This window comes from Phyllostomus discolor, chromosome 4 (assembly GCF_004126475.2).
Source record: "Phyllostomus discolor isolate MPI-MPIP mPhyDis1 chromosome 4, mPhyDis1.pri.v3, whole genome shotgun sequence".
Classification (NCBI taxonomy): Eukaryota; Metazoa; Chordata; class Mammalia; order Chiroptera; family Phyllostomidae; genus Phyllostomus; species Phyllostomus discolor.
Window position 1 is genome coordinate 27,102,985 of NC_040906.2, and position 16,039 is coordinate 27,119,023.

The 16,039-nt window shown below is 40.7% G+C and overlaps 2 protein-coding genes across 2 annotated transcripts in view; one reads left to right on the top strand and one right to left on the bottom strand.

Moving 5' to 3' along the window:
- LOC114493998 (T-cell surface glycoprotein CD1a-like) overlaps nucleotides 1–16,039 on the top strand; it is a 338,703-nt gene that overhangs the window by 22,333 nt on the left and 300,331 nt on the right.
- Nucleotides 3,375–7,232, bottom strand: LOC114494783 (T-cell surface glycoprotein CD1a-like). The gene is made up of 6 exons (XM_028510108.2): nucleotides 7,035–7,232; nucleotides 6,302–6,568; nucleotides 5,237–5,515; nucleotides 4,743–5,021; nucleotides 4,319–4,412; nucleotides 3,375–4,145 (listed from the first exon to the last, which is right to left on the bottom strand). The coding sequence occupies exons 1-6, from the start codon at nucleotides 7,093–7,095 to the stop codon at nucleotides 4,070–4,072; spliced, it is 1,056 nt and encodes a 351-aa protein (XP_028365909.1). The 5' UTR covers nucleotides 7,096–7,232; the 3' UTR covers nucleotides 3,375–4,069.

The following is a 16,039-nucleotide window of genomic DNA, read 5'->3' on the forward strand; positions in this document are numbered from 1 at the left end:
TAAGGCTCCTCCCCTCACTATGTGACAGGCACTACAAGACCAAAACAAAACAAACAAACAAAAAACCCCAAACGGAAGAACAAATCAAAGCTCCAGAAAATATACAACTAAGAGAGGAAGACATAGCCAGCCTGTGAGATGCACACTTCAAAGCACTGGTGATCAGGATGCTCACAGAATTGGCTGAATTTAGCCACAAATTAGATGATAACATGAAGGCTATGCTAAGTGAAATAAAGGAAAATGCACAGGGAACCAATAATGATGGGAAGGAAACTGGGACTCAAATCAATAGAGGGGACCAGAAGGAAGGAAGAAACAATCAAACAGAAAACAATGAAGAAATGAGAACTCAAAACAACCAGGAAAGGCTTAGGAACCTCCAGTACATCCAACATTCCAACATGTGAATTTTAGGGGTACCAGAAGGGGAAGAGGAAGAGCAACAAGTGGAAAACTTATTTGAACAAATAATGAAGAACTTCCCATTCTGGGAAAGGAAATAGACTTCCAGGCAGTCCATGAAGCTCAGAGAGTCCCAAAGAAATGCGACCCAAGAAGGAACACACCAAGGCACATCATAATTACATTAACCAATATTAAAGTGAAGGAGAGAATCCTAGATGCAGCCAGAGATAAGGAGACAGTTACCTACAAAGGAGTTCCCATCAGATTGCCAGCTGATTTCTCAAAAGAGACCTTACAGGCAAGAAGGGGCTAGAAAGAAGTATTCCAAGTCACAAAAGGCAAGGACCTACATCCAAGATTGCTCTATCTACCAAAACTATCATTTAGAATGGAAGGGCAGATAAAGTGCTTCCCAGATAAGGTCAAGTTAAAGGAGTTCATCATCACCCAGCCCTTATATGAAATGTTAAAGGGACTCACCTAAGAAAAAGAAGATAAAAAATATGAACACTAAATTGACAACAAACTCAGAGCTATTAACAATAACCTAAAAAACAAAAACAAAAACAACTAGAACAGGAAGAGAATCACAGAAATGGAGATCACATGGAGGGTTATCAGCAGAGAAGTGGCAGTGGGACAGATGGGGGAAAGGTACAAAGAATAAGTAGCATAAATGGTAGACAGAAAATAGACAGGGGAGGGCAAGAATAGTATAGGGAATGGAGAAGACAAGGAACTTATATGTATGGCCCATGAACATGAACTAAAGTGGGGGGGGAATGTGGGTGGGAGAGGGTGTGCAGGGTTGAGGGGAATAAAGTGAGGGAAATGGGACACCTATAATAGCATAATCAATAAAACATATTTCAAAAAATAAAAATAAAAAGAAGAGGAATTTGCTGACCTATATGTGGAGCTGCTCATGATGTTCTAAAATAACATTTAAAATGCTCTAATGAAGCTAGGATGGAGAAGGAGCTAGATTTGTGAATTTACCATATAATTGTTACAGGAGACATTCCCAGGAACTTGGTTCTTCTCGTAGACACAGTGAAGAATTACAGGCCATGGGGCGGGGGAGGGTTGTCAAGGAACATGTATAAAGGGCACGTGGACAAAGCCAAAGCAGGTAGGGTCGAAGGTGGGAGGTGGGGATGAGTGGGGCAAGGGGCGTGGTCAGGGGTAAATGGAGAAAACTGTACTTGAACAACAATTAAAAAAGAGAGAGATTTACAGGACAGTGAGCCTACCAGCAGCATGCAAGCAAAGTTTATTAATGCAAAGTTCTAATAGGAAAGCAAAGCAAGGGTGCAAACTACAAGCCTGGTGGCCAAAAGAGGTGGCCTGTGTCCCCCCAAGCCAGAGGCTGGCTGGCCAGGGGTGCTCCATGTGGCAAGAGAGTCATGCAGCCAAGAGAAGAGGGTGAGTCCTTTGTTCTGAGCATTTACATAGCTGATGGGGTGGGAGGAAGAAGTTACATTTTGATTAGCAGGTAAAGGTGGTGCTGGTATCCCCTGGAGAGATGTGACTCCCCAACCTAGGTATGGGTGGGGGTGTGTTATCTGAGTCCTCATCTTGCTCCAGACTCTATTTGTTCATTTTGCAGACATGGCGGGAGGCAGGCTGTGAACCAAAGTTGTTTCATGGGTATTTTCCTTTGGGCACTGTGGGCCCCTCCCTTTCTACCTTGCAGGCCTTGGGATGAGTATACAGCCTCAAGGTTTTCCTTTACCCAGCCAGTGGAGATGATACACACAGACTTTCCAGGGCTCCCCACCTCCTACACTGTCATAGTTTCACTTGTCTGGGACTCCTGGCAGTCTTTTTAGACCAGGCTCAGGGTTGTGGGCTTTTGCTTTTAGCCTCCTGTATTAAGTGTTTGTTAGATTGTGATGGTGAGGGCCCAGCCTTTATTTTCCCTTTGGTCACTCAGTCCACCACAACATTCCCCCTCAAGTGATAGGAACCCAAGTCTTTGAGGACTTTGAGCTCAGGGCTACTGGGTCAGTGGGTGAGACATGTCTGCCCCTCCCTGCCTTGGTCTGCTCTCTATCCTGCCTAACATAATGACCTTCTTCTTTTCCTAAAAAAAAGCATAATAGACAGCACAGCTGTGTGGCTAAAAGTCAAAAGTACTTGTAATTGCATTACCCAGGTTGAGGAAGATATTAAACACTCTTGGCTGGTGTTTTATTATTCAAAAATACTGCATATAGCTCTGGCCAGTGTGGTTCAGTTGGTTGAGTGTCATCCCACACAGCTAAAGGTCGCCAATTCAATTCCCTGTCAGGGCACATACCTGGGTTGCAGGTTCAGTCCTGGTTGGAACTCATACAAGAGACAACTGATTGGTGTTTCTCTCACATCAGAGTTCCTCTCCCTCTCCTCCCCCACCCCAAAAGAGGTAAGTAAAATGTTTTTTAAAAGCCTATATGTAATAAATAAATTATTTGAAGTTATATAGACATTAAGAAGTTGTCTTTAAACTGGAACACACATAAAACAGCTGTGTATTCACTAGTTGACAAAAATGTTCTGACCAGAGATTCATAGGAACATAACCCTGTATTTTCCCGAGGAGCAATGGATCAGCATGTAGTAACTTAGTGTTTGCAGTGTCTTCAACACAACAGCCTTAACTAGTGAGAATGTACTGTGTGCACACTCCTTGCTTTGGTCTCACTTCAGTCCTGACTGTCAACACTCTGTTCTCTTTTCTTGACCATCTTCTTTTTGCTTCTGTGTGACACGCTTGCACTACTGCCTCTCAGACTGCACCTTTGTCAGTGCTTCTCAGATTTTAATGTACCTAATGAGTCCCTTGCTGATTTTGTTAAAGTGCAATTATGATTCAGTAAGTCTGAGGTGAGGTCCAAGAATCTAGATTTCCACAAGCTCCAAGGAGGTAACTCTGCTGTTTATCCCTGAACCACACTAAATAGCTAGGACTGCACCCCGCCTTTCTCTTTTGTTTAAAATACTTGGAACAACAATTGCACACAAATAGGTTTCCACAGTTGTAAGAATGTTTGGAGGCCACATTGTGTTTCTCCTCAGGGATTCAGAGGAGTCACTGAGGAACTAGTAAAGTGTGAAGACTTTTAACAACAAGCATAAAATGTCTCAACTACGACACACGTCAGGAAGATAAAGAATAAGAAAAGGCTATATATTTGGCATGAACTTAACACAGGCTTTTATTGAAAGCATACTACATACAATTAATACATTTTAAAAATGATACAAACTTTAAGGAGATACAGACTTTGCTCTCAGGAAACTTAAAAATTAGAAGGGGAAAAGGGACCTGCATAGCTGCAGCAAAGGATAGAAAGTAGAAAGTCGGCAAAGTATGCGGCAGAGTGTGGTGGGAGTTCAGTCACTGCTTCCACTTGTGAGTCAGGGAACGACCACCAAAAGAAGTGACATCTTAAATGGGCCTGAGGTTCATTAATTTTCCAGTATAGAGAGGTCACTAGGATCTCATTTTATCCAGAGTTAAAATATGAGTTTTAAAACCTCACAACCAGGCCAGAAAGCAAGTCCTGCAAAATGACAAGTAGTGTACGTTAATAACAGGCCATTAAATAAATACAGGTAAACCACAACAAAAACTGTACAAAGGAGAGTTGAAAGGACATCATCACCATGCTGAGTTTTAAGTATGTGTTGAGTCCCTGGACCGCTGGAATCTCTCCAAAGGAAGAAGAGTGGAAGGAGGTTCACAATGTGTCCTATAAAAAGAACAGAGATGAACGTTACTGTGCATGAGGTGGACATGAGAATTGAAGAGTAAAAGCAAAGGGACTGGGGAAAGAAGAATTAAGGGGAGAGAGAGGAAAACAAGTATAGGACAACAATTAAGGAGGGGATAAAAGAAAAGGAATGATGGATACAGAAAACTCACCAGCGCTTTTTAAGCCAAAATGCAAGACCTGTCAGAAGCAGCAGCAGGGGTAGCATCACTGCCAAGATGATCCAGCCCTTAGAGTTAGGATGGTCTGTGGGTTTGGGTGCACACACGGGTGTCATTTCAAGTCCACCCCTTGTTTACTACATTTCCCTCATGTGCTTGTTGAAACCTGAATGTTCACCTCACTAATCTCCTTCCTTCCTGTTTCTTCTCTCATCCTCTTCAGAGATGAATCTTTCATCTAACCCTCAACATCTTCCTACATCTGCAGGTCTCTTATTTTCAACTCTTTCATTTATTGAATTCTTTTCATTCTTTTGGGATTGGAGTCCATAAATTCCAAATTTTTTATCTGGCTCTTGCTCTGCTTGTGGACCATCTACTCCTCTCCCCAGTGTGGACCCCAGTGTTTCCTTACCCAAGTAGAGGATGATGTCCTGGCCTTCTAGACTGCTGTGTGTCACCCGGCAAGACAGGCCAGATGTCTTGGTGGCTTCCACATCCAAGAAGACCTGAAGATACCATGTCCCATCAGCATTGCGCAGGATATCACTCAGTTGAGAGCCCTGTTGTGCCTGTTCACCTCGCATCCACATAACTGAAATTGGCTTTGGGTAGAAGCCAGAGACATGACAAACCAGCAACAGATGGTCAGGACCCGGATTGGGGCGAGTTGATAGCCAGGCCTCTGGTTTTACTGCAGAAGACAGGAAAGATGCTCAGATAAGCACTCTAACACAGATTTGGAGGCTCATACCTTCACATCAGGTTAGGTAGACACATCTGTCCCACCCTGGGAATTCATCACACATTGTCCCTCTCCCTCTTCTTTCCTTGTTGTAAATTTAAAGGGATGGTAGGAAGGTACAATTTTAGAATAGAAAATTCTTGGAGGAAGGATATGGGACTGACCTTGTCTCTGAAGATCTGCCTTCCCTGCATCAAGGAGACCCAAAAGGAAACGTGGACAGGTGTTGCTGATCATCCTGTGTGTCATTTTGTTGGCGACAATGCGCTGATTGAGTACTTTACCTATCTGCTGACCTCTAGTTCCACCCTTTAGAGATGGCACCCAGGAACTGTTCTGGAAGCTCAGGACCTCTGATCCTTCATAAGCCAATTGGCTGAAGCCTACCATGTGTCCCTCAGGGTGCAGCTCACAGCCTCCTGTTATCTGTATCTCAAAGGGATCTAGGGAAGAGGGGTTGTATATTAGAGGCAAGAGGGAGTAAAAAAGGTAGAATGAGTGAAAGCAAAAATGGGAAGTAAATTGGGGGGTTTGAGGTAATGAACAAAGTTTGGTTTGATCAAAAGTTCAGAAAAAGCTTAACTGGTGGTAGTTGAAGGTGGAGAAAACACAGATGGCATTTTTTTTTTAAGAAATGGAAGGTTGCAGATTGTTGGAAGAAGGTGTCATAAATGGTGAGAACAAGAGAATAAGGAAGGACTTGGTATAAGAGAGTTGTGATTATAGTAATAAAGGGTGAATGCAATAGGTTATAATGAATGTACAGAGAGAGATTGCTGAAGAGATTGAATACTTGGAAAAATCAGAATAAGAAACTCATTGAAAGACGAGTAAAACTATGAATAGTAAAGTGACAACAAACTCACAACTATCAACAACAGAACCTTAAAAAGAAAACTGAGCAAAAACTAGAATAGGAACAGAATCATGGAAATTGAGATCACATGGAGAGTTATCAGCAGGGAAAGGAAGGGAGGAGAATGGGGAAAAGGTACAGGGAATAAGAAGCATAATTGGTAGGTACAAAATAGACAGGGGGAGATTAAGAGTAATATAGGAAATGGAGAAGCCAAAGAACTTCTATGTACAACCCATAGACATGAACTAAGTGGGGAGGAGATAAAGGGGAGAAACAAATGGGACAACTGTAATAGCATTCTTAAAATGAAAATAAACTTGATACACTCCCCACCCACATTGTACTTCTCAATTTGGGGAATTGAACTTACATTCAAGTTTCCATTCACTGGCATGGTTGCGAAGATTGTACAGCAATTGAACGTGGGCCACATGGACTAACTTTTCCACAATTTTCATCTCCTTGTTGCTGAAGTTGCTCTTGGCCCAAGGCTGCAGGAAAGTAATACTGCCAGAGTTGCTCTCCCAGCCTTGAATCTGCATCTCACCCAACCAAACAGAGCCCCAACTTCGTGCCCAGGAGTGGTTGTATAAGTATGAGATATAGTTGGCTTGTAAGGAGATCGGCTCCTGAAAGGCTGTGTGGCAAAAGAACAGATAGAATGAGGAGAAAAAAAGGCACTGGGAAGGAGAGAGAATGAAGAAAGAAAGGTACCAGAAACGGAAATCTCAGAATCTGGAGGTAAGGGAAGCCATAGTTACCTTAGTAGACATTCACCTGCCTAGGGCCCCATGCTTTATATACAGAATGGGGCAAAAGTAGATTTACCATTGTTCATATGGAAAATAATACAATAATTAATAAATAACAATATAAGGATAAACTCTGTGTTTCACACACTCACAACTATAAACCCTCTTTTGCCCCAGCCTATACAGCCTTCAAAAGAGCACAGACTCCTAGAGTAAGGATACTCAGAATGGAATTATGCTGACATTCTCACTCTCCAGGTGTGTTCTCAGGACACAGCACCACACAGATACACACATGCACGCACACACACCCCATTTTGTACCTAACTGGGCAATTGCCAGAGTTCTTACCATCTTCATTGTCACCACCTGCGAGGAGAACTGCTAGCAATGGAATTTGAAGATACAGCATTTCATTTACAGATGTTATTTCTTTCTCCCAGAAAGGTCTGTCTTTGATTTCTGTTTTAAATAAACCTACTGCGCAGTTCCCCTATTCTGACTTCCTTCTTCTACCAACAGACAAACCAACAACAACAAAAAAGTACTCCTTCCTTAAACCCTAGATGCCAATTCAACCTCTTTCTCCTCCAGTTCTGAGTCTCTTCTGGCTTTCAGCATCTTCCCTTGTTCCCGGCCTTCATTCTGTTTATCTATCTTTTATTCAGCCTCTATGGAATAAGTCTTATGTGGCATTGAAAAGTCAATTTGCCTCAGGGGACATTTTCTTCTCTTTTATACAATAAAAGCATAAAACTAAATGGATTTACAATTCCTACTTAATGTTCTTATGTCCCTGCTCTTTTCTGTCACTCTGTCCTTCTCTTTCCAAGTTTTAATATTCTCCAAATACACTCTTTTTCTGTCTCAGCCCCATCCCACCTCATTCATATCTCTACTTCATTGGTTGCTTTATTTGATTTTCAGAATGTCCTATGATTGCTCTAACAGTATAAACTACTACTACATTACTCTTAGGAAAGAAGCAGCAGCCATCACAGAGACCACAGGAATCTTACAACTCATAAACATCTCTGTTTGACTTGCATTGATATATATTCATTGATACATATTCATTTACCCGACAGTCCCTTAGCACCTGCCTGGATATAAGCCTCTTATAACACTCATGAATATACAGTGGTCTAAAATGCAATCAGTTTATTCAGGAAATTCTTTATTCTACTTACAAAGAAAATACATCAAACCAAGAACTATAAATCTTGGTGTGCTGCATTTTATTATAATGTATAGACTCTAGAGCAGGGGTGTTAAACTCATTTTCACTGGGTGCCACATCAGCCTCGTAGTTGCCTTCAAAGGGCTGAATGTGATTTTAGGACTGTATAAATGTAACAACTCTCCAACAAGTGAGAGCTCAGTGATGCCACTGGGTAGAAACAAGGTGCCAGGCTGGAGAAAACAAGGTGTAGGGCCAGATCTGGCCCTTGACCTTGTGTTTGCCACTGGTGCTCTAGACAAAAAAAAAAAAAAAGAAAAGAAAAAAACCACAAAAACCCCACAAAACAATCCTTCTTGAGACAATATTTTGTGAAATGGGAACCCTTAACTGATGTTGCCCACTCAGAGCCTGGACTTGAGTGGTATGCTCAGGGTGTGAGGTCTGTCTACGTCTGTTGTGCTGAATCCCCACCATCTTAACAGAATGCCTGGCAAGGTGCTCAAAGAATAATTTTGAATGATTGAATAATTTGGTTCAGGCATCCAATTTTTTATTCACATTTTCAACATATTTCTTAAGACATCAGAAATCATTATTTGTATTTCTTCTTGGTGAAATGAGAATTTTAAACAGTTTTATTTAGGAGTAACAAGTATGCCTATAAGCATGAAGTTTACAAAGAGGGTTATGCTATAAATCTTCTATTACTTAAAATTTAAAAACCCCTGCTAATTTGTGGGAAATAAAATTAATAGAGTATTCTGGAGTTATTTATCCAAGATTTCATTATTATTGTCCCTGCTTTATTGTCCATGCTGTCTCATCATAAGCTGGTCTTTGCTGGGCATGCTTATTCTCCTCTTTCATACTGTTTATAGTGGTTACAAGGCTCTTAAAATTTGGGTTTTCTTTGTAGCTTCTAGATAAATGGGCTTTGGCTATTACTTTATTTCTTTGTGTACGAGTAGACGGAAATTATCTAAGGTTAATTAAGAAAAAGTATTTTGGAAAAAAGTTAAGATTATTCTAACCTAAAATTAAAAAGCCAAAATGATAGGCAATAAGAGTTTATTTTGGATCAAGAAATTGCCATTTTGGGAAGCACAGATTGAAGCAGAAACTCAAATAGTGTGCTGATTACAGGATGAGGGCAAGGGGATTTTGTGAAAAAAAAAATGGGATAATTGCATGAATACAAAAAAGACATTTCTGTTGGTGCTAACAAGCTGACAAAATGAATTACTCTTTAGCCATTGTAGGGGTGCAGAATAAGCCTCCCAAAACATGCCACTTTTACCTCTCCCTAAAGAATTTAAATTATGAGTCTTGCCCATAATAAGCTATCACCAAAAATAATTTTTTAAAAATCAATCTATAAAGAAGGGCAAACTGTTAATTACTGAACTTCTCTTATCATCATCCTGTAATGACCTTTTGAAGCCCCAAGGAATCTTACCTCATCTTTACCTCAGAATTGACTCATATACCTTATTTTAACTGGGAACACAAAAAGGGCTGTGTACTAAAATCTGACAAATTTAGTGACAGAAAGTAACCTCAGAGGGTGATCTAATCATAAATTTCTAGCTAGGCAGGTCATAACGGATAGTCATGCTCCAGAGTATAAAAGGTTTATCTTTGCCTTAAGTAAGCTCTGTTCATTGTTCTTATGCATCTAGGTTAACACACCTTTAAAATATCAGAAGTAATCTTTTCCAGGCCCCTCTAAGGCATAACCACCTTCAAGGAAGCACATAAGTTTGTTAACTATCCTGTCCCACTTTCATGTATCCTTCCTTAAGTTTTCTCTGTAATTCAAAATTTATAAAAAGAACTTCAAAACTGTTGTTCTCTGGAACATTTGCAGTTTTGCTTCCCAGCGCATCATCAGTTTGATTCTGATAAACGCTTATAGTCCGGCCAAGATGGAGGTGTAGGTAGACACACTGTGCCTCCTTGCACAACCAAAATAAGGACAACAACAATTTAGAAACAAAATAACAACCAGATCTGACAGGAAATTGAACTGTATGGAAGTTGGACAACCAAGGAGTTAAAATAGACACATCCAGACCAGTAGGATGGGCAGAGTCAGGCAGCCAGGAGAAAAGGGTCATGGCACAAAAATTGGTGGCACCAGGTGCCTAATGCACCCTGGATGCATAAGCCATCCCGAGGGCAAGACGGCGGTGGGCAGACCCTAGGCTCTCAGGCAGTTGGCAGACTCAGCGAGGAGGCAAGTGTGAAGCAAGGCACTGCATGCAAGGCGCCTGGCTGTCTGGGCATCCCACATTCCCATGAAAGTAAACCAGGCGAAATTGGGCAGTGAGACAGACTGCCCAACCCAGGGTCCCAGCACTGGGAAATAGAACCTTGGGACACTGATTGAAAACACCTGTGGGGGGTTGAGGTGCAGGGAGAGACTCCCAACCTCACAGGAGAGTGTGTTGGAGAGATCCACGGTGTCCTAGAATGTACACAAGCCCACCCACATGGAAATCAGCACCAGAAAGGCCCAGTTTGCTTGGGGGAAGTGGCAGAAGGGACTGAAGTCCCACAGAGAGAGGAGCAAGTGCAATTGTTTCCCCTTGGACTCCGCCCCCACACACAGTGTCACAACACAGCCACTGGGTTGCCTGGCCCTGGAGAACACCTAAGGCTCCTCCCCTTACTACCTAACAGGTGCAACCAGATCACACACACAAAAAAGATTCAAATGGAAGTACCAATCAAATCTCCAGAGTCAATACTTTTAAGCAACCAAGAGATAGCCAACCTATCAGATGCACAGTTCAAAACACTGGTGACCAGAATGCTCACAGAATTAGTTGAATTTGTTCACAAATTAGATGAAAAAATGCAGGCTATGAGAAGAGAAATGAAGTAAAATGCACAGGGAACCAATAGTGATGGAAAGGAAACTGGGACTCAAATCATTGGAGTGGGCCAGAAGAAAGAAAGAAACAACCAAACAGGCAAGAATGAAGAAACAAGAATTTAAAAAAATGAGGAGAAGCTTAGGAACCTCCAGTACATCTTTAAACATTCCAACATGTGAATTATAGGAGTACTAGAAGGGGAAAAGGAAGATCAACAAATGGAAAAGTTATGTGAACAAATAATAAAGGAGAACTTCCCCATTCTGGGAAAGGAAATAGACTTCCAGGAAGTCCACAAAGCTCAGGGAGTCCCAAAGAAGTTGGTCTCAAGAAGGAACACACCAAGGCACATCACAATTACATTAGACAAGGTAAAAATGAAGGAGAGAATCCTAGAAGCAGCAAGAGATAAGGAGACAGAAACCTACAAAGGAGTTCCCATCAGACTGTCAGCTGATTTCTCAGAAGAGACCTTGTAGGCTAGAAGGGGCTAGAAAGAAGTATTCCAAGTCATGAAAGGCAAGGACCTACATCCAAGATTGCTCTATCCAGCAAGAGCTTTCATTTACTATGGAAGGGCAAATAAAGTGCTTCTCAGATAAGGTCAAGTTAAGGAGTTCCATCATCACCAAGCCCTTATTTTATGAAATGTTAAAGGGAGTTATCTAAGAAAAGAAGATTAAAAAAACATGTATAGTAAAATGACAGCAAACTCACAATTATTAACAACCACACCTAAAACAAAAACAAACTAAGTAAACAGCTAGAACAGGAACAGAACCACAGAAATGGAGATCACATGCAGGGTTAGCAACAGGGAGTGGGAGGAGGAGAGAGGAGGGAAAAGGTGCAGAGAATAAGTAGCATAGATAGCTAGGTAGAATATAGACAGGGGAGGGCAATAATAGAATGGGAAATGTAGAAGCTAAAGTACTTGTGACACATGGACATGAACTAAAGGGGGGAATGTGGGTGAGAGAGGGTGTGCAGGGTGGAGGGGAGTGAAGGGGGGAATGGGACAACCGTAATAGCATGATCAATAAAATATATTTTTTAAAAAATCTCTTATAAACACTCTCTACAGGTTTAGATGTTCTTACATCGACAACTTTCCTTGACCCTCTCATGTATGTGGGTTCTCTGACTCTCATTTTTGTGCAGTATCCCTGTGTGTACCGTACACATTTACTAAATTTGATTATTTTTCTCTTGTTAATCTGATTCATACTGATTTAATTGTTAGACCAGCAGAAAGAACCTAGGAGGGGAGAAGAAATATTCTTCCTCCCCTATGCTATGCATAGGTGGCTACTGATTCTACCTTCAGAAACAGAGTTTTGGACAAAAAAAAAAAAAAAGAGTTCTATGGAAAGTAACCTCACAGGATGACTAGATCATAAATTCCTAACCAGACAGGTCATGGTTGGTAGTCACCTTCCAGGCATATAACCTTTTTTTTCCTTTTCTTTTTTTAAGTATTTTTTAAATTAATTATGCTATTACAGTTTTTTCAATTTTTTCTCCCTTTATCCCCCACCCTTCCCTACACCTCCAACCCTCCAGCATTCCCCTCAACTTAGTTCATGTTCGTGGGTTGTACATACAAGTTCCTTGAGTCCTCTGTTTCCTATACTATTTTTATCTCTCCCTGTCTATTTTGTGCCTACTAATTATGCTTCTTCTTCCCTGTACCTTCCCCCCCATTCCTCCCTTTCCCCTCCCCACTGAAATCCCTCCATGTGATGTCTATTTCTCTGATTCTATTCCTGTTCTAGCTGTTTGCTTAGTTTTTGTTTTCGTTGTTTTTCTTTTAGGTTCATTTGTTGATAGTTGTGAGTTTGTGGTCCTTTTAGTGTTCATATTTTTTATCTTTTCTTAGATAAGTCCCTTTAACATTTCATGTAATAAGGGCTTTAGTGATGATGAACTCCTTTAACTTGACCATATCTGGGAAGCACTTTATCCGCCCTTCCATTCTAAATGAAAGCTTTGCTAGATAGAGTAATGTCCTTGCCTTTCATGACTTCAAATACTTCTTTCCAGCCCCTTCTTGCCTGCAAAGTTTTTTTGAGAAATCAGCTGATAGCCTAATAGGCACTCCTTTGTAAGTAGCACTCTCCTTTCCCCTTGCTTCTTTTAGGATTGTCTCTTTATCTTTAATCTTGGGTAACTTAATGATGATGTATTTTGGTGTGTTCCTCTTAGGGTCCAACTTCTTTGGGACTCTCTGGGCTTCCTGGACTTCCTGAAAGTCTATTTCCCTCACCAGATTGGGGAAGTTTTCCTTCATTATTTTTCAAATGAGTTTTCAATTTCCTGCTGTTGTTCTTCTCCTTCTGGTACCCCTATAATTCGGATATTGGAATGTTTCAGATTGTCCCAGAAGTTTGTAAGACTTTCTTCACTTTTCTGAATTCTTCTTTCTTCACTGTGTTCTGGTTGGATGTTTATTTTTTCGTTTTGTTCCAAATTGTTGCTTTGAGTCCTGGTTTCCTTCCTGTCACTGCTGGTCCCTGAATATTTTGCCTTATTTCATTTCAGATATCTTTCATTTGTTTTTTCATTTTTTGACCAATCTCAATCAGATCTGTGAGCATTTTGGTTATCTGGGCTTTAAATTCTCCATCTGATAGGTTGGCTGTGTCCTCATTGTTTAGTTCTCTTTCTGAGTTTATGCTTTGTTCTTTCATTTGGGCCATATTTCTTTGTCTTGGCACAGCTGATAAGTTGTAAGGGGCAAGGCCTTAGGAATTCACTGGGGTCAGGGCAATTCTCTTTGCTGCGCTGAGGTGCCGCCTGTGGGGGAGGGGAGGAGAGGGAACAATTTGGCTTGCTTGCTTGTCCCTAGTGCACTGTCCGACGGACTCTTGTGTGAGACTGGGAGTTTCTCTCACTGTAGCAACTGCCATATCAACTCTGAGTTTCAGTTTCCCTTTAAGTCAGCCCATGCAGCCCCTTGCCACGCAGCAGCCAGCCCCGCTCTGAAGGTCCACCGACTTCTCCACTGGGAGGCCTGTAGCCTTACCGGTCTGGTTGTCCTGATTGATTTTTTCTTTAATATCTTGGTTGTCAGAGTTCCATGCAGTTTGATTTTCTGGCAGTTCTGGTTGTTTATTGATTTTAGATTGGTTGTTATCCTCCTTTTGGTTGTGCAAGGAAGTGAAGGGTTTCTACCTATACCTCCATCTTGGTCAGAGCTAGGCATATAACTTCTTTAGTAAGAAGTTTATCTTTGTCTTAAGTAGGCCCTATTGCTGTACATCTAGGTTAATACACCTTTTAAATTAGCTGTAATCACCCCCCAAAAAGCACAGGATCTTATTAACTAATCTGTAATCCGGTCCTTGCCTTGTTTTCTCCCACTTCCATGTAATCTTCCTTACATTTTCTTCTTAATTTTAATGCATAAAAGAGCTGCAAAACTGTTATTTTTTGAAGTATTTGAGCTCTTATTCCCTGATATATGTCATCAGTTTGACTCACATAAACGCATAAAAATTCCCTGCAGCCTTGTGGTCAGAATGTGTGCTTTCCTGTTAACTTTGTAAAAAGTTATTTGAAAGACAATGCTGGTTTGGCCACAGCCCAAAGGTATGGCCAAGATCAAGCATTCCAAAGTTTCAAATAGTAAAATGTGAATTGTAATTTCTTTGGAATGGCTGCTATGGTTTCATTTTTATAATGGCTCCACTTAGAAAACTTCACAATTAGGACATAGCTGGAAAGAGATTCACACTCTACTTACAGTTATAAAAAGCCAGATAATCAAAATCACAAGTTTTCTTGAATCCATTGGATACCTGAAATGTCAAGGCACTTGATTAACTCAAAATATAAAGACATATAAACTTCTTCAGGGAAATAGAGGATGCAGACATTTGCTTACTTATGATAGATGCCAGATGCTATATAAGCCAGCAAGAATAACTCAGCTAAAATTAATGTTGTGGCACAGGGTTGGCTGCCTCAAGATCTTAAAGTGATCTTGAACTAAAATCATTTTAGAAGAAGCAAGAGCAAGAAGAGATCTCTGACTCTTCCTCTGTCCCCTTAAAAGAAGGAAATAAATTTCCATGATAGGTTTCCTCCACACTCCTGAACACTGAGAATTTTTTTGGTTTTATCTTTATAGTATTTTTTCCATTATCATTTAGTCCTCTTATACTCTCTCCCCCCACCAATCACCACACTGTTATCAGTGTCCTTGAGTCCTTTTTCCTTTTTGCTCAATTCCTCTACCCACTAACTTCCCCTGCCCTTAGCTGTCATCCTGTTCTCCATCTATGAACCTGTTCCCATTTTCTTTGTTAGTTCAGTTTGTTCATTAGATTCCACATAATGAGTGAAATCATATGGTATTTGTCTTTCTCTAACTGGCTTATTTCACTTAGCATAATGTTCTCCAGGTCTGTCCATGCTGTTGCAAGGGATAAGCTTCCTTGTTATGGTTGAGTAGTATTCCATTGTGTAAATGTCCCATAGTTGTTTTTTATCCTCTCATCTACTAATGGACTTGGGCTGCTTCTGTATCTTGGCTATTATAAATAACACTGCAATGAACATAGAGGTACTTGTGTTTTTTCAAATTAGTGTTTTGGGTTCCTTTGGATATATTCCCAGAAGTGGGACTGCTGGGTCAAAAGACAGTTCGATTTTTAATTTTTTGAGATATCTGCATACTGCTTTCCACAGTGGCTGGACCAGTCTGCATTCACACCAACAGTGCAAGTTCACTTTCTCCACATTCTCCCCAGCTTTTGTTGTTTGTTGATTTATTGATGATAGCCATTCTGACAAGTGTGAGATGGTGTCTTATTGTGGTTTTAATTTGCATTTCTCTGATGATTAGTGATGTTGAGCATCTTTTCATATGCCTTTTAGCCATCTGTATGTCCTCTTTGGAGAAGTGTCTCTGCTTGTCCTTTGCCCATTTTTCAATTGGGTTGTTTGTTTTTTTGGTGTTGAGTTTTGTAAGTACTTTATAAATTTTGGATATTAACCCCTCATGAGATGTATCAGTGAATATTTTCTCCCATTATGTGGGTTCTCTTTTTATTTTGTTGATGGTTTTCTTTGCTGTGCTAAAGCTTTGTAATTTGATGTAGTCCCATTTGTTTATTTTTTTCTTTTGTTTCCCTTGCCTGGGGAGATATATCTGGTAAAATATTGCTACAAGCAGTGTCAAGATTTTGCTGCCCATGTAGTCTATGATTCTTATGGTTTCGGGTCTGACATTTAAGCCTTGGATCCATTTTGACTTTACTCTTGTGTGTGGTGTAAGAAGGTGGTCTAGT